Source organism: Panthera uncia, chromosome F2, assembly GCF_023721935.1.
Source record: "Panthera uncia isolate 11264 chromosome F2, Puncia_PCG_1.0, whole genome shotgun sequence".
NCBI classification, from domain to species: domain Eukaryota; kingdom Metazoa; phylum Chordata; class Mammalia; order Carnivora; family Felidae; genus Panthera; species Panthera uncia.
In genome coordinates, this window is record NC_064812.1 from 64,649,798 (window position 1) to 64,677,582 (window position 27,785).

The 27,785-nt window shown below is 36.7% G+C and overlaps 1 protein-coding gene and 1 long non-coding RNA gene across 5 annotated transcripts in view; one reads left to right on the forward strand and one right to left on the reverse strand.

Annotated features, from left to right (window-relative positions):
- Nucleotides 1-27,785, forward strand: part of CPA6 (carboxypeptidase A6) — a 349,273-nt gene that overhangs the window by 256,338 nt on the left and 65,150 nt on the right. For all 3 annotated transcript variants that reach the window (XM_049633669.1, XM_049633668.1, XM_049633670.1), the window contains 2 exons: nucleotides 19,700-19,810; nucleotides 20,282-20,372. In XM_049633669.1, coding sequence (XP_049489626.1) covers nucleotides 19,700-19,810; nucleotides 20,282-20,372 — 202 coding nt within the window. The remainder of the gene's footprint in view (nucleotides 1-19,699; nucleotides 19,811-20,281; nucleotides 20,373-27,785) is intronic.
- LOC125924854 (uncharacterized) overlaps nucleotides 1-27,785 on the reverse strand; it is a 101,463-nt gene that overhangs the window by 40,495 nt on the left and 33,183 nt on the right. The window contains exon 4 of one of the 2 annotated variants that reach the window (XR_007458602.1): nucleotides 6,733-8,562. The exons of the other annotated variant lie outside the window; for it this stretch is intronic. This is a non-coding gene — a long non-coding RNA (uncharacterized LOC125924854). Of the gene's footprint in view, nucleotides 1-6,732; nucleotides 8,563-27,785 lie in introns of those variants that run through there. 2 annotated transcript variants of the gene reach the window in all.

The window sequence follows — 27,785 nt, forward strand, 5'->3', positions numbered from 1 at the left end:
GTTGATGATATTCCTATGTACAGATCCTTTTTAGTTTATTTAAGTACCTCTACACCTAATGTGGGGCTCAAACTCATGACACCGAGATCAAGAGTCACATGCTGTTCCAATTGGAGCAAGACGCCCTCCATGTACAGATTTTCTGGTGTTTATTGTGCTTGGTGTTCTCTGAACCTCCTGGACCTATTACTTAATGTCCTTTTTTCTTTTAATTCATAGCCATTATTTCTTCTAATCTTGTTCCTCTTTCTTCGCCTGGTATTCCATTGCAAATGTGTCACACCTTTAATATTGTCCCACAGTTCTTAGTTCTGCTCTGGTTTTCCTTCTTTCCCTCTCTCTCTCCCTCCCTCCCCCTCTTTCCTTTTTACTTTGAGAAATTCCTATTGATCTCTCTCCAGTACAAGTTCCCTAATTCTGTCCTCAGCTGTGTGCAGTCTACTAATGAACCTATCAAGTTCGTTGTTCACAATGTTGCATGTTTTTTTTTTCACTTTAGCATTTTTTTCACTCTTTTCTAGAATTCCCATCTCTCTTCTAACATTGTCAATCTGTCCTTGCATGCTATTTTATCCTCTAGAAACCTGAGCATATTAATCATCATTGTTTTATATCCTGGTCTTAGAATTCCAACATCTATGCGTGTTTGAGACTGGTTCTCATGCTTTCTGTGGCTATGCAAACTGTTTTTTGCCTCTGAGTCTGCCTTAAAATTTTTACTTGTGAACCAGGCATGATGTACTGGGTATAAGGCACTGCCTTAAATGACAGGCCTGTAGTAGCCTGTTGGGTATGTGGCAGGGAGGCATTCTTAGCCCCCATCAGTCTTGTCTCCACTGCCCCCGAGCCCCGAGGGTTGTAACCTCCTGCATGCTCCCAGTCATTTCTGTCAGGCAGGACAAGAGAGCAAGACAGTGAGGGTAGGCAGAGTGGGGTGTTCCTCTTTCCTAGGTCAGTTATGCTTGGGTAAAACCCCACCAGGTTAGGCTCAGGTTAACTAGATTACCCTCAAGGCAGGCCTTATTAAGAAGAACAGGATACTCTGGTGAATTTCAAAACTTGTTTTTCCTCTTCTTACTCAAACGATGAGGAGATTTGTCTCAGATCTTCACTGAGAGAATCTGGTAGCACTCCTGGAGTAAACTCACAAAGACATGACACCCCACCCACTGTGACTGAGTCCACTCCCCCAATACAAGTCCACCCAATGTACAGAGAAATCATTAGAAAATCAATAAAGACATAAACTCAACAACACCATCAACCAACAGGATCTAAACAACATTTATAAATCGCTCTGCCCACCAACAGCAGAGTGCACATTATTTTCAAGTGCCTATGTTCCAAATATTCAAGGAATATATTCTGGGTCAAAGAACAGACCTCAGCAAATTTAAAAGAATGAAAATCATGCAGACTGTTCTCTGACCACAATGAAATCAAACTAGATATCAAAAGGGGAAAGATAACAGGAACATCCAAACACTTGGAAGATAACATTCTTCTACATTATCCATGGATCAAAGATACAATCTCAAGTTAAGTTTTAAAAAATACATTGAACTGAATGAAAATGTAACATATTAAAGTTGGTGGGACCCAGCTAAAGCCATGGAGACGGAAATTTATAGCATCCAATGCATACATTAGGAAAAGTCTCAAAACAACCTAAGCTCTCACCTTAAAAACATAGAAAAAGAATACAAAATCCAGAGAATAAAACCAAAAGAATCATTCTACCCCATTTCAAGATACATAGCTACAATAATCAAAAATGTGTGGTGTTGGTGAAGAAATAGACTGAGATAAATGGAAGAGAATAAAGGATCCAGAAATAGACCAACAGATTTTTGACAAGTGAAAAGCAATGCAATGGAGGAGAGAGAGCCTTTTCAATAAATGGTGCTGGAGAAAGTGGGCTTCCATAGGCAAATAAACTACAATCTAAGTCTCATACTTTATGCAAAACTTAAAACTAATCACTGACTGAAATGTAAAGCTATAAAACTTTTAGGAAAAAGGAAAAAATCTCCAGGGTGTAAAGCTAGGGTAAAGAGTCCTTAGATTTGACATCAAAAGCATGTTCCATAAAGGAAAAGTTGGTAAATTGGACATCAAACTTAATCAAAATTATAGATTTGTACTGTGTGAAAGACCCTCTTAAGAGGACAAAAAAGACAAACTACAAGCTGGGAGAAAATATATGCAAACCACATATCTGATAAAGGACTCGGATTTGAAGTATAAAAATTCAAAACTTGATGCAAAGAAAGCAAGCAATTCAGTGAGAAAATGGGCAAAAGGCCTAAAGAGATGTTTGACCAAAGAGTATACAGATGGCAAAATACATAAAAAGTTGCCATTAGACAATTCAAATTAAAACTACAAAAAGCTATCATTACACACCTATCAGCATGACTGAAATAAGAGAAAGAGAGACCCCCACCACCAAATGCTGGGAAGGATATAGAATAACTGGATCAGTCCTACATTGCTGGTGGGAATGTAAAATGATAGAGCTAACTCTCAAAAACAGTTAACGGTTTATTGTTTTAAGTTTTTATTTAAATTCCAGTTAATATACAGTATAATATTATTTTTAGGTGTATAGTAGAGTGATTCAGCACTTCCACACAATTTCTTTTTAAAATAGACATGCAACTACCATATGACCCAGTATTGCGCTCTTGGCATTTATCCTAGAGAAATTAAAACTTATGTTTGCTCAAAACCCTGCACATAAATGTTTATAGCAGCTTTATTTATAATAGTCAAAACCTGGAAACAATCCAAATAGCCTTCCATGCCCAAATGGGTAAACAAACTAGTACATTCATACCATGGAAAACTACTGAGCAATAAAAAGGAACAAATTATGGAAACACAAAGCAACCTAAATGAATCTCCAGAGAGTTATGCTGAATGAATAATCCCAAATAGGTAGATACTGTGTGGTTTCATTCATATAATGTTCATGAAGTGATAAAATTATTGCACTGGAGAACATATTGGTAGTTGCTGGGGTTAAGAAGAGGTGGAGATGGGAAGAAAGTGGATGTGGCCATAAAAGGGCATCCTGAGGCATGCTTGTGGTGATAGAAAATTCTGTGTCTTGATTAATGTTAGTATTCTGATTCTGGTATTATGCTATAGCTCCTGAAGATGTTGCTATTTGGAGGAAGTAGGAAAGGGTACGTGGGATTTCTTTGTATTCTTACAATTATATCTCAAAATGAAAAATTTATTATGAAAATAATACCCAGGTCTCAAATTCCTGGATTCCATTCTCTGGAACCAAGTACTATGTCTTGCCTAGAGAATCAGAGGCAGTTTTATCATTGCTCTTTCTTCCCTGCTGTATAATCCTCAAGTGACATGACTCACTATGCCATGGACACCAGAAGTATAAAGATGTGGCTCTGGTTCCATATGTCCTTTTTGTCGGCCAGATTGATTATCCTGTGCCATGTCCTGAGAGCCCCTTCCACTTCTGCTTCCCACTCTAATTTAGCAGATGGATCCATGAATATCTTGGACACACAAAGCTCAGAAAACAGTGATACAAAAGCAAACTACCTGGCTTAAATAAGGAGATAGGCTCGATTATTTTGTTATTCTGGAAATTGTTCAAATTGAATTCATTATCAACATGTAACTGATAGTTCATTATCTCGAATAACTGCTGGTTGGCAGACATTTTTAAAGTGCAAAATACATGATTGTGGGTTTTTATTTTTTAAATTGAAAATTATGTTGAAAAATATAGAGCCATCACTTTTGATTTTAATACTTGCCACCTCTCCCTTTTCTCTAGTATTCATATCACAAATATTTATGTCTCGTAGGGAAACAGATATGCTTGGATTGCAAAATCTTTCTTTTGTTAAATGCTTGCCTATACCAGGTTAGCAGATGTTCTATACATGGTATTGTGGGGGTTTTTGTGGGGGTTTTTGTGGGGGAAGGAAAAGAGGAAGCAGACTTACTGGACCTACTATTGAATTGTGTTCTACAGATGCTCCTTTACCATGAGACCAAAAAAGAGCTTTAAGAAACACTACCTGTGTTGGGCGGTGGGAGGGGAAGGGGAGGAAAGAGAGGCAAACCAGAATATAGACTTTTATTTTATTCTGTTTTATTTTGTTTGAGAGATAGTGAGCAGAGGAGGGGCAGAGAGAGAGGGAGACAGGGGATGCGAAATGGGCACTGTGCTGACAAGCACAGAGCCCAACACGGGGCTCAAACCCATCAACTGTGAGCTCATGACCTGAGCCAAAGTGAGACATTTAACTAAATGAGCCATTCAGGCACCACAGGAAACAGATTCTTAACTGTAGAGAACAAACTGAGGGTTAGTGGAGGGGTGGTGGGCAGGGGATGAGTTAAATGGGTGATAGTTTAAGAAGGGCACTTGTAGTGATGAGAACTGGGTGTTTTATGTAAGTGATGAATCACTAAATTGTACACCTGAAAATAACAATACACTATAAACTGAAATTTAAATAAAAAAAGAAATCCTACCTGTTCATAATAAAGTGTTCTTAAATTTGTCATGGGCCAAGAGGAACTATACATATACTAAATTCATCAAAGGAAGAAAATTAGATCTATAAGGAGAAGGAAACAAATATACAGGTACACATATTTATATATATAGATATTTATATATTTTATATTTACATATATATTTACATATTTATATACATACACTTCAAAGGAAAAAATCATTCATTTGCTTCATTTCTCAAAACATCTCCAACTGAATGAGGCAGTTTGGGTTTTGTTCACTTTTGAGAGTTTGAAGTTATCTTTCTCCCAGATTGGATATCTCAAGCCATGGCTGGTCCTAGGTGGCTCAGAATTATGCATAGCACTTTATTTCTGCCTCCAATTCTATATTGCTTAAGTAAATTTTGCCAGGGTTTTTATTCATGGAATTTTTAGAAGGTAACTCAGAGAAATATTTGATTTCCAACTGAGGAAAACTTTTCCAAGCATAAAAGCAAAGGAGGGAGGCATAAAGGAAATGATTGCTAGCCCTGACTTAAAAATATTTTGGAGGAGTATTTAATGATATAAGAAACTGTCCATGACTTGCTATATCAAAAAATAAAAGACATGGATATTATAATGTCAATGTGGTAAAATTTGTCTCTGAAATATATATGCGTGAGAAATATGCTAAATGCTAAAAGAATTATGGGTGGTTTTTATTTTCTTCATGTTTTTCTGAATTTCCCAAATTTTCTATATTAAGCAAAACAAAAATATTTTTAAAACAAATTTAACCCAGTCAAAACTGAATGCATTTCATTCTCATACTAAACTCGTTTATGCTTGAGTCATATATTCCTACAGGTATTTTAGAATACCTGTACTCTAGGTGGTTGAATTCTATTTAACTCAGCAGCAGACCAAAGATAAAACAAGAATTGGTGAGATGATCCAAGGGCAAATTGAGACAAAAACAGTCTAAAATGGAAAGTTCTTCTGGACTTTGAAGAAGTATAGTATACAGGTGGATCTAATTTGATCCTGTCACAGAAAATGAAAAGCACACACGAAAAATTTAAAAAAAAAATTTTTTTTTCTTAGTTTCCTAGGTCAGCCACCATATTCCTCTGCTGCTACCTAATTTAAAAGTTCAGCCCTCCAGGTCCAGCCCAATACACTACAAATACACCTCCAGTACACATTCCCACCCATCTATACGCTGCACTAGTGATGGCTAATCCTGGTGCCAAAATCTGGCATGTGATTCAGATGTTCTACGTAGATAATTCAAATAGCCAAAAATAGGAATGGTGACTTTCAGAGAAGGGGGAGTTATTTTCTAAGAACCAGGAGATGATTCTGGGCAGGGTAAGTAGAAACATTTGGAGACTATGGTGTGTTGTGTGTATAGGACAGAGCTCTAAGGAAGATTTGGTGGTTGTGGGAGAAGTCCTTAAACTGGGAAGGCTTTCCGGAATGGGAAGATTCTTTGTCCAAGGATCAAAAAGCTTTCTTAGGAATACTCCTTTGGCTAACCACCCCTTTCAGTGTCATTATGTCTTGCTGGTGACTAAAGGTAAAAATATAAACCCTTAAATGTAGGTGCAAAACTCAAAGTTTTGGTTCAAAAAAATGTATTACTAAAAATAAAACTTTTAGAGAAGAGGACTTAAACTGTATGTATAAAAAAGTGCCCGAAGCCAGGGGACAAATAAGTAATTAAGAGGGTTATTAAGCCTGGATCAAATATGGGTTCAGTTGAGTAAGCCTTTGTTCATAACTGCATGATAAAAAAAAAAAGTGTATCTTATAAAAATGATCTGTATTTTCAAGTTGTCTGACTTTGCTCACTACCACTGCAAGTAATGACAACATTTTGCTTACCAGCCTCTTAGTACCTTTAACTCACCATATTCTCCCATCCTCCCCAATCTACTCTTTAATCCTTTGCATCCTCCAACCCAGCCTCTCACCCTTTTATTCAATTTATAAGGTCTTCTACATAGCAGGGGATATGTTAATGTTCAGTTTAAGTTTAAATCCATTGCATCCATTTTACTCCACTGTCCAGTATTTGAAAATGTTCTGGACATTGTTTCTACAGACAGTCCTTGCTTTTCTTCCAAGTAGTGCAGGACTGTAAAAGTGACCATGAAAGCTGAAGCAATAAAAATCCATCTTAAAAATCAATGGGGGAAAATTAGGTTTCTCCTGTGACCTCTATTTATTTTTGTCAAAAGTTTAAAAACTCTGTTTTAAATACATAGGGAAATGATCAAAAAATAGTAAAACTAGTATTTATTACACCATGACTTAAAACATTAAAAATAGGGCGCCTGGATGGCTAAGTCAGTTAAGCGGCCAACTTCGGCTCAGGTCATGATCTCCTGGTCCGTGAATTCGAGCCCCGCGTCGGGCTCTGTGCTGACAGCTCGGAGCCTGGAGCCTGTTTGAGATTCTGTGTCTCCCTCTCTCTCTGCCCTTCCCCCGTTCATGCTCTGTCTCTCTCTGTCTCAAAAATAAATAAACGTTAAAAAAAAATTTTCTTAAAAACATTAAAAATATTGTTTCTTTGTCAAAAAAGTTATGGGTAATTTGGATAGTGCTTGCCTTCACATTATATAACTTACATGAAGTTAGCATCATTTTTATGCTGTGGCAAATTGGCATATTCCTTTCTTAGTTTGGATCAGCTTCCAATTTTTTTTTTCCTTTGCACTTTCAAATCATAAAATATCTAAGAATTCCTTTAATGTGAAATATTGACAGCATCTTTACTTTGGGATCATCTTCCCCCTTTTCATCACAAGCACTTTTCTCATTTTTGTCCGCAAGTTTATCTTCATTAAGTTCCTCTGGTTGCATATCCAGAGTTGAATGGTGACCATGTCAACATTTCCTGTGGTCAGCCATTTCTTCTATAGCTCCATTAAAAGTGGTTCAAATTTCACCTCTACATTATCACTTTTTATTCTTTTGTTGCACTTTCATCTGTTAACCCATTCCCTCTTACCATCATCCATGTTTGTAAAATGCCACGTAGGTGGGGGGAAAAAAGGGGGAAACACGGCCTCACACTTTGCTGTCGGTGTATAAATTGAAGAACAGACACACAGTGACCAATCCACCCACTGACCAACTTTAAAAGAAGTGGCATAATTGGTCACAGATCTTGATGCACATCTGTTATTTATATAGTGTTTGTAGATGAAAGATCTAGCCGTGGTGACTAAAACTTGAACTGCACTTGTTGGAGGACTGATGTTATTTAAACTGTGAAAGCTGAAATTTGTGTATACTGGAGACCTACAAACTGAGAACAACTGTACTTTATTTTAGTAGGTAAAAAGTTGTGATATAGATTTCCATAATGCCACAGAGTTGGTCGTGGCCTTCTACTCTGTTGTTCCTGAGTAATTAAGTATAACTAACCATTGTTATTAGGCAACCTCATATAAAAGCTCTAGAAATGAAGCGTAGTATTAAATGGAAAAAGTAGAGCAGACATGCACCTGATATTATAGTCTTCCTGGTGATGCAGAGCACTTCAAATATTTATATTTTACTTAGAAAATATAGATTTTTCAATCATTACTGGCCTGCTATATTAATCCCTGGGTAGTTCTGAGTATAAATTAAGCATAAAAGTAACTGGAATTTAAAGGATTAGCATATGATTTTCCAATTCTCCATCCTTCATTCACAGAACCTTTTTGCTCATTTTGCTTTCAAACTATTATTTAGTTACCATTTTGTATTTAATGAGCTTCTCACAGTGTGACATCAAATATCTATATAGATCAAGCTCCCTTTTTAAAATCTCCTTGAAAACTCCTCTAATTAATTTCCATCATATTAAATTTTAAATACTTTCTTTGTGTTAAAATGCACCTGTGTTGGTATTACAACTATTTCCATCCTAAATAGTTTTACTTCAGTCCAGATGAGGCTATTCTGCAGCTTGACTGGTAACTGTGCCCTTCCTTTGGCCTCAGCTGTAACATGACTTGTTATCCCAGTGTGCCCTTGTTGAATATAGTTATTATTCTTAGGTCCTCTGTAGTGATTCTAGAACAAAAACAAATGTAAAAAATGTAAAGGATATCTTTTTTAAAGCCAGTAACACCAATTCTAAAATTAAAAAAAACCTCTGACATTCCAAGTTGTCCTGGGGTAAGTCTAAGAAAGCAATATTCAATCAAATCCAAAAACTGAAAAGGAGTGAAACCCTTTAGCCCAACTTTGTCACACTATACAAAGACTTTAGTAGTTGTGAAATTTTTCTTCAAATTTATGTTTATTTGATGAATTTGGTATATGACATGCATATATTTATGGGAAAACCAAAATAGTTTTGGCGAGTGGTGAATATGAAATCATTCTTTGTCACTTTTGAGAAATTCCCTAACCTAATACCAAACATATTTTCCCAGCAAAATAATATTCAAAACTTCTCTGTTTATTTTCAAATTAAAATCTATTTTGACAAAGTATTTTTAAATAAATTGATGAAGTGAGGTGAGTGTAGTACCTAAATACTGCCACACTGAGGCATGTGGTGCATTGTGACTGCCTTTCAGATCACAACTACTAGTCTTCCTCATCAGCAACAATAGTAGTCTAGAAATTAAACTTGCTTAGCCCAGATGGCACTTGATTAGTAGGCATCTCCTTTCCTGTGTGTATGGGTGGTATAAATTTATCGCCAAAAAGAGTCCCACATATTAAAAAGAGAGCACACCCCCTACTTTATGGTTATCATATGTTAGGATAATAGGAAATAGTCATATGGTCATCTTTTTTCTAGAAACTCCACCTAAACCATGAAAGAGAAATGATCTATGTCCTATTACTTAAAGCACTCAGGCAAGAAGGTCTCTCAATTGTCCTATTCAGGATTGAACAGCCATTACATTGTGATCATTCCCGCTTTGACCAGATGGAGAATAGCTGTAATTCTTAGAGAGTTATAAAAAATCACAAATATAGCATATGTAATACAATGACACTCAGAAGAAGAACACGCTCTGGCTAGTCTTGGAAATTAAATCCACTCCAGAATAGAATACTAGAAAACAGCTTTCTTATTTAATACGTAATTTGGATATGAAGAGCTTTAAAATGAGTCTATGTTAATGACCTCAAGTAAAATTTGACAATTATAAGAAAAAAATGACAAATTTAAAATGTTTTTAACACAATTCTCAGTGATTAAGAAAACAGGCAAATTTTTAGCAAGAATATAGATATAAACCATGTGGCAAATTTAATCTAATAAACACATATAGAATCCATTCCCAATAATTAGAGATTGCATATTCTTTTCAAGCCCAACTGAAACATTTACAAAAATTGACTATACACTAGGTCACAAAACAAGGTTCAAGAAATACTAAAGAGTCCATACATATAGACCATATTTTCTGACTGTAATGCAGTTGTTAGAAATTATGAAAATGGGATTTAAGGAAAACTCGCCTGTTTTAAAATTAAAAATGTGATTTAAATAAATGAAGGAAATTTTTCAATATTTACAACTAAATGGAAACAAAACTATTAAAACATATAGAATGTAACATAGTACTGAAGAGGAATTTGTAGTTTTAAATATATTACAAAAGGATAAGGTCTCCAAATTAATGAGCTAAGATTTCAACTCAGATTTGAAAAGGATAATGTGCAGAAACCAATGAAACAAAGCAAAGATACACTCCTCCCTGTGTGTCTTCTTTTAATATTTAATTTCTGCTTTAAGCCTAGATGGTTTTCTCCCATAATAATATAACTCTGATACCAAAACCAGACAAGGACAAAATAAGGAAGGAAGGAAATTATAGGTCTCAGGAATATAGATGTAAATATTAGCAACCTGAATCCAGCTAATATAATACATATCATAACCAAAGGAGCTTATCCCAGAAATATAAGGATAATTTAACAATAGAAAATTACTAATTAAAATTGATTATAACAACTATGGTTAATATAAGAAGAAAGATTACATGCAAAAATTCAACATTCATTAATGACAAAAAACAGCATAGAGCAGACATCTTTAATGTGCTCAACCTTAATTTCAAATCAGTGTGAAGGGAGAAGGGTCAAAAATAGCCAAGGAAATTTGAAGAATGTGAGGAGACATATCCTATCAGACCCTGATTCTATATCAACCATTGTGTGGTTTTGGTGAATGAATATAAACCAAAGTACATAGAGCAATTCCACGCACAAATGAAACCTGACATTTGACAGAGGTGGAACATGAACTCACTAGAGAAAAAGTGAACCATCCAAATGGGTACAGTGGCACAATTGGTCTTCCATAGCAGAAAACTAAATCCCAAACTCACATCCTATAAAAAATTATTTCTAGGAGGTTTAAGGCTTACATTTGAAAACAAACTTTAAAACAACTTTTTAAAGAAAATACAGGGTAACGTCTTTATGATCATAGGGCAGAGATGAGTTCTTAAAACTGTATACATATAATTGTGAAAGAAGTTTATGTACAACAAGGATATGATGAAAATAGGAACCAATAAGCTACAAGAAAGGAAGATGTTCATGATGCATTTTAACAAAAGGATTAATACCCAGAATGTGAGAATAAGAGTTTAATTTTTTTAATGGGCATAAATGAACAATTTATAGAATTGCATACGTGTGTGTGTGTGTGTGTGTGTGTACACACACAGTTCAATTTATTTAATGTGAAATGAGAGAAATGTGAAGCCAAAATTTCATGAACCCATTAGATTTTTTTTTTTAACTAAAAGGTTAATAATATCAAAGGTTGGTAAGGTTGTAGAGCAATGGGAACTCTCATTCATTGCACATGAGAGTATTTACTAACTTTGAAATAGCATTTAGTAAAACAGAAGGCATGTATAAATCCATGGCCCAGAAAATCTATTCCTAGATTTATCATAAACTCTCTAAGGGGTCTAACTATCAAGAAGGTCTAACCATTATAAATATGCCCCCAACTTGAAAGCACCCAAATAAATAAATCACAAACATAACTCACTGATAATCCAATAATAATAGGGGATGTTAAAACCCCCCACTTAAAGCAATGGACAGACCACCTAGGAAAAAATCAGTAAGGAAAAAAAAAAGCTTTGAATGACACACCAATCCAGATGGATTTACAAATATATTCAGAACATTTCATCCTAAAGCAGCAGAATACACATTCTTCTTGAGTGCATATGGAACATTCTCCAGAATAGATCACATACTGGGTCACAAATCAGCCCTCAACAGGTACAAAAAGACTGAGATCATACCATGTATATTTTCAGATCACAATGCCATGAAACTTGAAGTCAACCACGAGGAAAAGTGGAAAGCCCTCAAATATATGGAGGTCAATATCCTAGTAAAGAAGAATGAAAATTTTAAAAAAATACCTGGATGCAAATGAAGTGAAAACATGACAGCCCAAACCCTTTGGGATGCATCAAAGGCAGTCTAAGAGAGAAATATATTGTAATTCAGGCCTTTCTCAAGAAGCAAGAAAGGTCCCAAATACACAACCTAACTTTACACCCAAAGGAGCTAGAAAAGGAACAGCAAATAAAGCCTAAAGCCAGGAAAAGGGAAATAATAAAGATTAGAGCAGAAATAAATGATATAGAAACAAAAGAACAGTAGAACAGTCCAACAAAACTAAGAGCTGGTTTTTTGAAAGAATTAACAAAATTGATAAACCCCTAGCCAGACTTCTCAAGAAGAAAAGAGGAAGTACCCAAATAGATAAAATCACGAATGAAAGAGGAGAGATCACAACCAACATGACAGAAACACAAAGAGAATACTATGAAAAATTATATGCCAACAAACTGGACATTCTGGAAGAAATAGCATTCCTAGAAACTCACACACTACCAAAACTGAAACAGGAAAAAATATAAAATTTGAACAGACCCATAACCAGGAAAGAAGTTAAAACAGTAATCAAAACTCTTCCAACAGACAAGAGTCCTGGGCCAGATGCCTTCCCAGGAGAATTCTACCAGATACTTAAGAAGAGCTAATACCTATTCTTCTCAAACTGTTCCAAAAAATAGGGAAAACTTCCAAACTCATTATACAAAACTGGCATTACCTTGATTCTAAAACCAAAAACCCTGCTAAAAAGGAGAATTACAGGACAATATCCCTTATGAACATGGAAGCAAAAATTCTCAAGATACTAACAATTCAACACTATGTTAAAAGAGTTATTCACCATGATCAAGTGGGATTTATACCTGGACTGTAAGGATGGTTCAAAATTCACAAATCAATCAATGCAGTATACCACATTAATAATAAAAAAAGAATCATATGATCCTGTCAATAGATGCAGAAAAACATTTGACACAGTATGGTACTGACACAAAAATAGACACTCAGATCAATGGAACAGAATAGACAACCCAGAAATGGACCCACAAAAGTATGGCCAACTAATCTTTGACAAAGCAAGAAAGACTATCCGATGGAATAAAAACAGTCTCTTCAGTAAATGGAGCTGGGAAAACTGGACAGAGACATGCAGAAAAATGAACCCGGACCACTTTCTTACACCATACACAAAAATAAAATAGATGAAAGACCTAAATGTAAGACAGGAAGCCATCAAAATCCTTGAGGAGAAAGTAGACAAAAACCTCTTTGGCCTTGGCCGCAGCAACTTCTTACTCAACATGTCTCCAGAGGCAAGGGAAGCAAAAGCAAAAATGAACTACTGGGACCTCATCAAAATAAAAATCTTGTGCACAACGAAGGAAACAGCAAAACTAAAAGGCAACTGACAGAATGGGAGAAGATATTTGCAAACAACATATTACATAAAGGGCTAGTATCCAAAATCTGTAGAGAACTTCTCAAATTCAACACCCAAAAAACAAATAATCCAGTGAAGAAATGGGCAAAAGACATAGACACTTCTCCAAAGAAGACATCCAGAGGGCCAACCGACACATGAAAAAATGCTCAACATCACTCATCATCCAGGAAATACAAATCAAAACCACAATGAGATACCACCTGACACCTGTCAGAATGGTTAACATTAACAACTCCGGCAACCACAGATGTTGGCAAGGATGCAGGGAAAGAGGATCTCATTTACACAGCTGGTGGGAATGCAAACTGGTGCAGCCACTCTGGAAAACAGTATGGAGGTTCCTCAAAAAATTAAAATTAGAACTATCCTATGACCCAGCAATTGCAGTACTAGGTATTTAACCAAGGGATACAGATGTGCTGTTTCAAAGGGACATTTGCACCCCAATGTTTATAGCAGTGCTATCAACAATAGCCAAAGTATGGAAAGAGCTCAAATGTCCATTGATGGATAAATGGATAAAGAAATATATACACATACATATACACAAAGGAGTATTACTCGGAAATCAAAAAGAATGAAATCTTGCCATTTGCAACTACATGGAGGGAACTGGAGGGTATTATGCTAAGTGAAATTAGTCAGAGAAACACAAAAATCATATGACTTCACTCATATGAGGATTTTAAGAGACAAAACAGATGAACATAAGGGAAGGGAAACAAAAATAATATAAAAACAGGGAGGGGGACAAAACAGAAGAGACTCATAAATATGGAGAACAAACTGAGGGTTACGGGAGGGATTGTGGGAGGGAGGATGGGCTAAATGGGTAAGGGGCACTAAGGAATCTACTCCTGAAATCATTGTTGCACTATATGCTAACTAACTTGGATGTACATTAAAAAAAATTTTTTTTTAATTTGACAAACTACAGCATCCTTTCTTGATAAAAACCCTCAACAAAGTAGAGATAAATGGAACATACCTCAATGTTATAAAGACCATATATGAAAGGCCCACAGCTAATATCATCCTCAACAGGGAAAAACTTAGAGCCTTTCCTCTATGGTAAGAAAAAGACAAGGATGTCCATTCTCACCATTACTGTCTAACATAGTATGAGAAGTCTTAACCTCAGCAATCAGACAACAAAAAGAAATAAAAGGAATCCAAATCTTCAAGGAAGAAGTCAAACTTTCACAGATGACATGATACTGTATGTAGAAAAGCCAAAAGACTCCACCAAAAAAATTCTAGAAGTAATACATGAATTCAGCAAAGCTACAGGATATGAGATCAACATGGATGTATCTGTTGCATTTCTATACATCAATAATGAAGCAGCAGAAAAAAAATCAGGGAATCAATCTCATTTTCAATTGCACCAAAAACAATAAGATACATGAACTATTGGGACTTCATCAAGATAAAAGGCCTCTGTAGAGCAAAGGAAACAATCAACAAAACTAAAAGCCTACAGAATGAGAGAAGATACTTACAAATAACATATCTGATAAAGGGTTAGTGTCCAAAATCTATGTAGAACTTAACACCCAAAAAACAACCCAGTTAAGAAAAACAAGAATAGACACTTTTCCAAAGAAGACATCCAGATGACTGACACGTGAAAAGATGTTCAACATCACTCATCATCAGGGAAAAATAAAACTACAATGAGGTATCACCTCAGCCATAGAATGGCTAAAATTAACAACACAGGAAACAACAAATGTTGATGCTGATATGCAGAGTAAGGGTAACTCTCTTTCTCTGCTGTTGGGGACACAAACAGGTAAAGCCACTCTGGAGAACAGTATGGAGGTTCCTGTAATCCAGCAATTGCGCTATTAGGTATTCACCCACAAGATACAATAATACAGATTCAAAGGGGTACATGTTCCCCAATGTTCAGCATTATCAACAGTAGCCAAATTATGGAGAGAGCCCAAATATCCACCAAGTGATGGATGGATAAAGAAGATGTGGTATATACAATGGAATATTACTCAGCCATCCAAAATAATGAAATCTTGCCTTTTGCAATGACATGGATGGAGCTAGAATGTGTTATGCTAAGCAAAATAAGTCAAGCAGAGAAAGACAAATACCATATGATTTTACTTATATGTGGAATTTAAGAAACAAAACAGATGAGCTTATGGGAAGGGGGTGCTAGAGAAGAGAGGGAAACTACAAGAGTCTCTTAATGTTAGAGAACTGAGGGTTGACGGAAGGAAGTGGGTGGGAGATGGGCTAGATGGGTGATGGGTACTAAGGAGGGCACTGGTGATGAGCGCTGGGTATTGTATATAAGTGATGAATCACTGAATTCTACTTCTGAAACCAATATTGCACTGTATGTTAACTGATGAAAATTTAAATTTAAAAAAAGGAAAATCCACACATGTCTAGGAGAAATGTGCAAGAATGTCCATTGCAATATTGTAACAAAGAAAGTTAATTCTCCATCAACAAAATGAGGAATCAATATATTGTGGATTTATCTATAATAGCATACCACTGTGCAGTTAAAATGAATAAATCAAGTGTCAAAAATGTTGGGGAGAAAAGTAGACTGTAGATTGATACATAATGATTTGCATGAAATTTCAAAGTATATACAATATTATATACTGTTCCTGAATATATATATATATATATATATATATATATATATATATATGTATATCTATAGATATACATGGCAAAACAGAAAATCATGTACAGGAATGATAACATAAAAATTAGAATAGTGATTACTTTGGTGGAGGAGGGGAAAATGGGATTAGGGTATGATAAAAAGGGAGCTTTAGTTTTTTCTGTAATATCTCAACTTCTTTTCAAAAGATTTAATAGGAGTGCCTGGGCAAGTCAGTTAAGCATCCACCTGTTGGTTTTGGCTCAGGTCCTGATCTCACAGTTTGTGGGATCAATCCCCCACATTGGGCTCATGCTGACAGCACGGAGCCTGCTTAGGATTCTCTCTCTCGCTCTCTCTCTCTGCCCCTCCCCCACTCGCATGCACACTGTCTCCCTCTCAAAACATATAAACTTTAAAAAAATAAAAAATAAAGATTAAATATGGCAAAATGTAGTTGGTCACATAGATGTAATATTCTCTGTTCTTTTTTTATTTGCTTAAAATGTAATTTTTAAGAAGGAAGTTAGTATTCTTTTAAATACAAAAGCACGATGGGCACTTGCATTCGAAGAGGAGAAGGCAGAATAAGATGAGAAAGTTACCGTTCAGGCCTCTACCATAGTCTGGTGCTGAGGTGCTAACATGACCCATGCTTGGAAAAAGTGAGACTTCCCACATTTGGACTGAGACAAATGAGCTACAGTCCCCAGTGCTAGACAGGGAGGGAGAGAAATTACCATGACTTTTTCCTACACCTTCTTTCTTGCCTTGTTGCCTCAGTTCTCTCTCCTTTCATCTCTTCTCTCTTCTTCACTAGTGTGGCACAGAAACCACACCTGCCTAACCTTATGGAAGGAATGTAGCTAACCATATAGCTCTGTCTCTGCCATCCCCAGCAGTAGACTTCTTCCAGGCATTGGGGAACTTCCATTAATTAGAGGAAATCAAAATTCTAGGATGTGAACAATCATATACCAGGAATTTTCCTCTGGTTTGAAGCATTAGACAGTTAATAGAAATTCAAGCATGTATAAAAGTTCTACCAAAGTTATGTGGCCAAAAAATTATAATTGAGCCTTAAAGGAGAAGAGAAAATTGTATTAGCACTTGTCAACTTGTGTTAAGCCCCTAAATATTTAAATTATATTCAATAAAAATGTTTAACTTTTATATTCTTTTTTTTAACTTGTTTTTTTATTTTTTTAAATTTACATCCAAATTAGTTAGCATGTAGTGCAACAATGATTTCAGGAGTAGATTCCTTAGTGCCCCTTACCCATTTAGGCCATCCCCCCTCCCACAACCCCTCCCGTAACCCTCAGTTTGTTCTCCATATTTATGAGTCTCTTGTTTTGTCCCCCTCCCTGTTTTTATATTATTTTTGTTTCCCTTCCCTTATGTTCATCTGTTTTGTCTCTTAAAGTCCTCATATGAGTGAAGTCCTAGGATTTTTGTCTTTCTCTAATTTCACTCAGCATAATACCCTCTGGTTCCATCCACATAGTTGCAAATGGCAAGATTTCATTCTTTTTGATTGCCAAGTAATACTCCATTGTCTATATATACCACATCTTATTTATCCATTCACCAATCAATGGACATTTGGGCTCTTTCCATACTTTGGCTATTGTTGATAGCACTGCTATAAACATGGGGGTGCATGTGTCCCTTCGAAACAGCACACCTGTATCCCTTGGATAAATACCTAGTAGTGCAATTGCTGGGTCATAGGGTAGTTCTATTTTTAGTTTTTTGAGAAATCTCCACACTGTTTTCCAGAGGGGCTACACCAGTTTGCATTCCCATAACTCTTATATTCCTAATCATATCCCTATATTCATTATTTCTAATATAGTGATAGTTTCTAATATATTGGATTATTCTCTGAACAGTATTCTTATCATATAAATGCAGATGCTGTTTATGATGGGTTCAGAAATCCTAACTATATGTAAAAAAAAAAAATTGAAGTTTTAAGTATTAAATTTTCTAAGGCAGTATATACATAATTTAAGAATTCTCTTATTTGAATTGTGTTTTTAATATGGTAAAAATTCAAACAATCCAAATAGATAAAATATTAAAGGTAATTCTCTTTCCCATGAGTCCCTTCCCCAGAGACAGCCATTTTCAAATTTCCCGTTTCTCTGAGATACTCTATACATGGACAAATAGGCACCAAAAAGAATTGTTTTAAAAATATTTCAAAATGTCTGTATTCTTAGCACATTCGGTTTTTTTGTTTGAGGCCAAACCTGTAGTCCAGAATCTTCAGACTTGGGGCCAGACACAATATAAGTAAAACCCAATCATAAGAGCAAGATTTCAAAACAGCCATGATAAGAATGATAGAGATGTTATAATGTTTATTAAACTTTTTATAGTGGGGCGCCTGGGTGGCTCACTCTGTTGAACATCTGACTTTGGCTCAGGTCATGATCTCATGGTTCATAGGCTCTGTGCTGACAACTCAGAGCCTACAGCCTGCTTCTGATTCTGTGTCTCCCTCCCTCTCTCTCTCTCTGTCCCCTTCCCCCCGCCCCACTCGGGCTCTGTCACTCTCTCAAATATAAACATTTAAAAAAAAGTTTTTTAAATCAGGAGAGAACAGTGTCAGTGCAATAAATTTGAAGACTTGAGTCTGGTCCCAGTTAGACATAAGCAATTAAGTGACATATATAAATAGCTTTTGTTATGAAATATCATGTAAGGACACCAAAATATTTGGGTAATTATTTTGTCCAAAATGGAATGTAATATTTAAAAAAAACTGATTATACAAAAGCATATCTGAATAATTGCTTTCTTCATCAGCCTAAAATTTAGCCAGTTCTGAAATACTGTTAGAGGCTACCCAATTAATCTGTTTACCTACCTTTGCTAAAATGTATAAGTAACAAAAAGTTTGGGACAAAAATCTCAATAAAGAATATATGATGTGGGTGTGGGATGTGTTAAACAGGTGATGGGGATTAAGGAGGGCACTTGTTGTGATGAGTATCAGCCGCTGTATGAAAGTGTTGAATCATGGGGCACCTGGGTGGCTCAGTTGGTTAAGCATTGACTTTGGTGTAGGTCATGATCTCACTGTTCCCAAGTTTGAGCCTTGCATCAGGCTCTGTGCTGACAGCTCAGAGCCTAGAGCCTGTTTCAGATTCTGTGTCTCACTCTTTCTGCCCTTCCTCACTCTCTCTCTCTCTCTCTCTCTCTCTCAAAATTAAAAATTTTTTAAAAGTGTTGAATCACTGTATTGTACACCTAAAACTAATATCTCACTGTATGTTAACTAACTAGAATTTAAATAAAAACTTTTTAAAAATAACAAAATTTTTTAATTAGAAAAAAAAAAGTATATGATGTCACAGAGTATATACAGTTCAATTAGCTTGTTATTTTTTTAAAAAAATTTAATATTTATTTTTGAGAGAGACAGAGACAGAATGAGAGTGGGTTAGGGCAGAGAGGGAGGGAGACAAGGAATCCAAAGAAAGCTCCAGGTTCCGAGCTGTCAGCACAAAGCCTGACCCAGGGCTTGAACTCATGAGCTATGAGATCATGACCTGAGCTGAAGTCAGACACTCAACTGACTGAGCCACCCAGGCACCCCTAGCTCCTTACTTTTTAACCCAGCATATTTGGTATTTCCCATGGGAGGATTTTCATATTTTTTTTTAAATCTGTATTTGAGATCAGTTTGTAAGAAAAATATCACCTTTGTCTTTTAGGCTCTTCTAACATATAGGAGTGACCCAATCATGAGAAAAATGTTGAATCATCTGTATTTCTATATCATGCCTGTATTTAACGTTGATGGATACCACTTTAGCTGGACCAGTGTAAGTCACTTTGCCTATCCAATTGAAAAGAGAAATGGAATAAATAGAAAACAGTCATAGAAGAGGAAGGAAGCTTGGTAGGCAGCCTAATGATTCCAGAACTACAAAAGGGACCTCCACTCTCTCTCCCATCATAGAAACAACCTTCTGTTTATATGTTTGTCTGTGCATAAGATTTCACGTAAGTAAAGATTTCTCCTTCCAAAGAAATTGTGAAAAATCACTAGACTAGTCCAGCTTATTCAGTTTTGCCTGTGAAGAAATAGGCCAAGAGAAGCTAACAAGTGTGTGACAGAAATTGGAGCATGAACCTGGGTCTCTGTTGCTAATTCAGTCCTCTTTCTTCTCCCTGGATTTGTCTGTTCCCAAGGAACTCTCCCTGCAGTGCTGTGATTCATTCACAGCTACTAAATGTATGTGGATAGCCTTTTAAGTATTCTTTTCTGCACCTGTTTTCTTAATTGCATCTAGGATCGATTTTGGAGAAAAACAAGGTCAAGGAACTCAAGGTTTCGCTGCCGTGGAGTTGATGCCAATCGTAACTGGAAAGTGAAATGGTGCGGTAAGTTGGAAACTAACTGGGATTCAGATCCAGAGGTTTCTACAGCTTTCACTCTCAAAAATGATGAGCCCATTAGGATTCCAGTGTAAGGCTAATGTTTTTCTTTATGTGAAAATCTAATAGAGAAAAACACAGATATACACATGGTAGCTATACTTTACAAAAGAAAATGAAAGTGATTTTTATGCAAATATCACAATTTAAATCTCTCCACCCAATCCTGAAAATTGAAACTTTAAACACAGATGTAAAAGCAGAAAACTGAGGAATATTTGACATTCAGAAACTAAAACAGAAACTGTGGTTTGTAATATAACTCTGGTTAAATGTTTTCATCCTTTCATTGAGAGAGTTACTCTGATCCTGCCTTCATCTGTCTATGACAATCAAAACTACCAATCCTTGTCTAGAATCTACCTATCATACATCGATTGATCACTCACATGGCAATTATATTTCTGCTACATTCCATGCTTCACTAATACGTTTCAAGAAAAGAGAGAATGTCATTTTAAGGAAGGAAACTTGGAAAATTCAGAAGCATGTAGGTACTACTAGAGAGGGGGAGAAGAGGGAGATAATTAGCCATAGCTAGTATAGAGGAGGCAAAACTTTACCTCTACTCACCTTGGGTTTCCAGCTGAAGCTGTTAAAAAGGCAGATTAGCAAGAGAAAAACAGTTTATTAACATGTGCAGCGTATGTCACATGGGAAAAAAACTCATGAAAGGTAACTGGAAGTGGCAACTTAGAACTCCGGCTTATATAGCATCTTCAGTAAATTTGTAGAGATGACAGGACGAAGGAAGCCCTTGAGCTTTGCAAAAGCAGCAAGCTGTAGGAAGGTAAATTTATGGGAGGCAACTAACGGAGTAGGGTTTATTGGCAGATTCTTGTGGTGCTGTCTCTGGGATGATAAGAGTCTGTCTCCAATGAAAGGAGAATTCATATCCTCTCTTTAGGCAGAAAAGAGCAAGGTAGAGAGCTTTCTCTGCATTCGCTGCTGCTTAATTGCCTTTAGCTCAAAACAATTTGTATGTCAAAGAGGTGTACTTTGGGGTGTGACATTCTGGTTTCCTTCGCTAGGAGAGAGGGAACGGAAACGGAAACGTATTATCAAAAGGCAGTTGTAGGGGCATCTGACTGACTTAGTCAGTAAAGCACGTGACTCTTGATCTCAGGGTTGTAAGTTCGAACTCCAGGTTGGGCACGCAGCCTACTTTATTAAAAAAAAAAAAAAGACAGTTGTAAAGAACTCTCCTTTCACAGAGTCCTTCCTTAGCTCCCTCAAATAATAGACCACTGTGTAACAGAAAGTATTCTGTTAGTCCCTTAGAAGTGAGGCCTGTCCCCCCAAATCACTCATTCTATGATGCCTTGGGTTCTGCATTAGATACCACTCCTCCCATCCTACTCACGTTAGACAGAGCAACTGGGCATGGTCTTAGACTCCTTCCACATATCCTCTCCAGGCAACCTCCCTTAATCAATTAAAATTGGCAATTAAGAGCATGACTCTAGAATATGACAGATATGGTTTGATTCTACCATTATTAACTCAATGATTAGGGTGATTTTTTTTACCCATCAATTTATAACAATAACACCTACCTCATAGCATTCTTACAGGAATTAAGGGAATTTACATATGTTTAATGCCTAATTCAGTCCTGGTTCCAAACAGAGATCTAATTATCAGTGACCTATCTCTTCTCCCCAAAACTGCAGAACAGTCTATTGACCTCTGAACCGCAGGACCATTGTTTGTTAAAGTACTTCTCTCCTTCAGGAGGATTTTGCTATGAAGAGCCATAAGGTAACCTTAAAAGTGTTCCCACTTATGAGAGAAGAAAAAGCATCACATGAATACTATAAAATGGTATTATTGGTGGATGTTTCAATGAAAAAATTTTTTCTTCAATCTGGACTGAGACAAAAAGCTCTTTCACATTAACTCCCTAAGACCACTATTTAAAACAAACAAACAAACAAACAAACAAACTCTTTTTCCCCCCTCTCTGATGTGACAGCTTTGCATGCTCATAACTGTGTCCTATTTCTTTTTTTTAAGTTTATGTATTTTGATAGAGAGCATGAGTGGGGGAGGGACAGAGAGAGGGGGCAGGAGAGAGAGAATCCCAAGCAGACTCTGTCCTGTCAGCACAAAACCCCACATGGGACCAGAACCCATAAGCCAAAATCAAGAGTCAGATGCTTAACCAACTGAGCCATTCAGGTGCCCCAAGTGTGTCCTATTTCATTAGTTGGCAGGTATCTGCATACATATGTGTGTCGTACAAATAATGCCCACAGTCACCCCATCCGAGTGAGTGCACTAGATGGGTAGCTAAGCTCAGTTACACTAGCAGGTCAGCCAACTCTGCCTGTGTAAAGTTAGACTCTTGTTTATATCCAGTTACAAAAAACATTGTTCTTTTTCCTTTACTCAGCTTGTTTCCTTCATACATATGCCTTCATTGATTTCTTAGTTTTACCCACAGTCCTAACTAGAATTCCTTTGATTCTTCCCATTTTTGAATCATTATGATTCTTCCTGTGAATCCACACTCCAGATGTACAAGGGGATTATGTCAAATGTAAGTTGCAAAATGACATTGATAGATAGTTGTAAGTGATGTGGGAATGCAGACAGCCTGGCTGGGATCATCTCTTCCCCCAAGGTGTCCCAAGGGAATTCAACTGATATGACAAGTAGGTAGATGTGACCTTCTTCCCTCACAGCATCAGAACCATTTCCCCACAGTTTTTTGCCTGGCCCAAGGAACAGTGAACCTCACTGAGGGAACCACTCTTAGGTCGAGAGTCTAGAAGTAAGTGAAGTCCCTAAATGAAGCTCCAAATAAACAATCACAGTATAAATGACATAAGAATGCCCAGGACTATTGAAAACACTATAGAGTCAACATTGAACTGACAAAAACAGCTGTTTCTTTCTCTTAAGCCCATGAGTCTCAAACTTAAAGAGTAGAACATGAAACTGCCTTTTACCATGAAAAATCTGTTGACTCCCATATGACAGTGTTACACTTCAGTGCATTTAATGTAGAGTAGACAGACAGCTGAGAGCATCCACATGGAAACAGGTACATCTTTTCAATACCTCATAGCTCCCCCTTCAGGCCATGAAATGAATATCATTGCTCTAAAAGTGGATCCAGCAAAAGGATTCAATTAGTCAGAACAGTGGTAGGAACCAAGAATAAATACATAAATTTTATTCATTCATTTGCCAAAGTTAATTGAGCACATACTCTCTACTGGGCATTGTGGGTTTTTTTTTCCTTCCTCTATCCACTCCTTATAGAGAATGTTGTGAGCACTACTTCCAAACTGGAATAAATCCAGAAGAGAGGTAAAGAGTTTGGATGACATCCATACCTAAGCTTTTTCCCTGAGTAATTCAAGTGTTGCCTAAACATAAATTGCTATTAGGACAACCTACAGAATGGGAGAATGTATTTGCAAATGATATATCTAATAAGAACCTTTTATTTAGAATATTAAAATAACTCTTACAACTCAAAAATAAAGAAACAACTCGGTTTTAAATGCACAGATGATTTGAACAGACATTTCTTTAAAGAAGATATACAAATGGGAAAAGGCACATAAAAAGATGCTCAACATCATTAGCCATCGGGAAAATGCACTTCAAGGTACCACGTCACACCCACTACAATGGCTATAATAAAAAAGATGGGCAATAACAAATGTTGGTAAGGGTATGGAAAATTTGGAATTCTAATACTTGCTGGTAGGCTTGTAAAATTATGTGGCCACTATGGAAAACTGCTTAAAATCAGTCACATTTTAAATACAGAGTTGCCCCATGACCTAGCAATTCTGCTTCTACATATATATCTAAGAGAAGTGAAAACATTCATCCATACAATGATGTGTACACAAATGTTTATAACAGCCCTATTTATAATAGCCAAAAAGTGGGAACAGCTCAAATGTCTATCAAGCAATGAATAGTTAAGCATGGTATACCCATATAATGGAATATGATTTGGCCATAAAAAGAATAAGTACTGAAACATGCTGCAACATGGATAAAACTTAAAACATTGTAAGTGAAGTAACCCATTCACAAATAATATTATAGATTTTCTTTACATAAAATGTCTAGAATAAGTAAATCCATAGCGACAAAGAGTAGATTAGTGGTTGCCAAGGGCTAGGGAGAGAGGGGAATGAAACGTGACTGCTGGGGCACCTGGGTGGCTCAGTTGATTTAGCGTCCAACTCCTGATTTTGTCTCGGGTCATGATCCCAGGGTCGTGGGATCAAGCCCTGCATCAGGGTTTTGCATGTAGCCTGCTTGGCATTCTCTCTCTCTCCCTCTGCCCCTTTCCTGCTCGCACATACATACTCTTTCTCTCTAAAAATTAAAAAAATAATAATAAAAAATTAAAAGACCAAGTGAGATTTATCCCAATAATGCAAGATTGGCTCAGAATTAGGGAATCTATTAATATAAGTCATTATGCTTAGTTGTGTTTCTTATAAAGAAAGTTAAGGGTATAGAATCCTAGAGATTTAGAAATTTAGATCATATGGGGTTTGCTCACTGGTTTTTAATATAATTGTTATTATTTATATCTATTATGCCTAACATTTATTAATGATTCACTATGAGCCAAGCATGTGCTAAGTGCTCAAGATTATTCTTTCATTGGTAGATGCTATTATTATCCCTATTTAACTGATGAAGAAACTAAAGTTCTAAGAAATTGGGAAACTCACTTCAGATTATACACACGTTGAGCCACAGTGAGAAGCCAAGTCTGACTGACTCCAGTGACCTCTGTTTTAAGCCATTACATCTGACCTTTTAGGGATCAGCTTGTCGTGAATGGTCATTTCACTTTGTTAAAAAGTTAAACAATGTGTGGTTGCAAAGAATAGTTTAGGTATCAAAATAATAATAAGACTGGGACTATTTTAACCACAATTATGCAACAGAGACAACAGGGAAATTGGGAATATATGGTAAGAGAGGAGAAGAAGCTTCCCAGGTGCTATTTTTGATGTTGGGCCACTTCATACCATGCAGGTAGTTTGACTTTACATGTGATATCGAGTATATGATTATGAATTCTCCAGGAAGACATTTTCCTCCAGGTAGAACTTGGTATCTTCCCATGGAGGCAGACTTTTTTTTGCAACTTTCATTGAAAGTGTTACCCTTTGAAGGTCCCAGGTGAATGCCTGGGCCTTATTCCCCTTTCCTGCATATTAAAGATCCAAATCCTGATCCCCCGCCTCTACCACATGAATGAAACAAGACTCTGAGCCAACAGATACCCCAAGAACAGCTGCAGCTTTTGCTTCAGCTCTCGTCATTCCAGCCCCCTCTTCATGTTTGTTCCCGTGGGAGTATTTTTCAGAACTCTCATGTGTATTTAAATTGATTGATTGAACATTCAGAGGGGTTTCTAGCAGGAGCTTTTATCACAGTGTCTGTCACAATTCTGTCATATTGCCAGAAAACCCAACTATCATTTTAGACGTTAACACAGTTGGAGTTAGTTTAGGCCTCAATTCTTGATGACGGTTTTAAGACCTTCTATCATTACTCTGATTCTCTGTAACAATCCTACCTGTACCTGCTCATATAGAACCAACCACACTACCAGGCAACTTACTTTCTTATTTGCTGACTCCTACAAGTAATCATACCACAAAAGCAGTACTATCACAGTTTCAAAATGAAAGTTTCAAAATAAAGTATGTAGCTTTAAGGTATTACTACCTCTTTTCCCAGATGTTCTTGTTTAAATACTTTCTGTAATAGTTCTTCTGATATTTAGGGAGGGCTGACAATGAATGCTAAAATGTGGGAAGAACTCTTTCTTACTGAATTTTCTGGTTTGGTTTTGTTTTTATTTTTCCTCTCAAATGTCATCACTTTGGTGAACTTGCTTTTGAGGGGAGTGTAGTTGACGTGAAATATTAGTTTCATGTGTACAATATGGTGATTCAACATTTATATACATTACAAAGTGATCACCATAAGTCTGGCTACCATTGGTCACCATACAAAGTTGTTACAGCATTATTGACTATATGCCCTATGCTGTACATTACAACCTCATGACTTATTTATTTTATACATGGAAGTTGGTACCTCTTAATTCCCTTCACCTTTTTCATCCATTTCCCCCAGCCCCACCCCCTCCCCTCTGCCAGCAACCAGATTGTTCTCTATATCCATTCTGATACCCTATGTCTTTTAGTTGGCGCATTTAATCCATTTACATTCAGTGTTATTATAGAAAGATATGGGTTTAGAGTCATTGTGATGTCTGTATGTTTTATGTTTGTAGTGATGTCTCTGGTACTTTGTCTCACAGGATCCCCCTTAGGATCTCTTGTAGGGCTGGTTTCGTGGTGACAAATTCCTTCAGTTTTTGTTTGTTTGGGAAGACCTTTATCTCTCCTTCTATTCTAAATGACAGACTTGCTGGATAAAGGATTCTCGGCTGCATATTTTTTCTGTTTAGCACACTGTAGATATCGTGCCAAGCCTTTCTGGCCTGCCAAGTTTCAAAGGAGAGATCAGTCACGAGTCTTATAGGTCTCCCTTTATATGTGAGGGCACGTTTATCCCTTGCTGCTTTCAGAATTTTCTCTTTATCCTTGTATTTTGCCAGTTTCACTATGATATGTCGTGCAGAGGATCGATTCAAGTTACGTCTGAAGGGAGTTCTCTGTGCCTCTTGGATTTCAATGCCTTTTTCCTTCCCCAGTTCAGGGAAGTTCTCAGCTATAATTTGTTCAAGTACCCCTTCAGCACCTTTCCCTCTCTCTTCCTCCTCTGGGATACCAATTATGCGTATATTATTTTTTTTTAGTGTATCACTTAGTTCTCTAATTTTCCCCTCATACTCCTGGATTTTTTTATCTCTCTTTCTTTCAGCTTCCTCTTTCTCCATAACTTTATCTTCTAGTTCACCTATTCTCTCCTCTGCCTCTTCAAGCCGAGCCATTGTGGTTTCCATTTTGTTTTGCATTTCGTTTAAAGCGTTTTTCAACTCCTCGTGACTGTTCCTTAGTCCCTCGATCTTTATGGCAAGAGATTCTCTGCTGTCCTGTATACTGTTTTCAAGCCCAGCGATTAATTTTATGACTATTATTCTAAATTCACTTTCTGTTATATTATTTAAATCCTTTTTGATCAGTTCATTAGCTGTTGTTATTTCCTGGAGATTCTTCTGAGGGGAATTCTTCCGTTTGGTCATTTTGGAGAGTCCCTGGTGTGGTGAGGACCTGCAGTGCACTTCCCCTGTGCTGTGGTGTATAACTGGAGTTGGTGGGCGGGGCCGCAGTCCGACCCGATGTCTGCCCCCAGCCCACTGCTGGGGCCACAGTCAGACTGGTGTGTGCC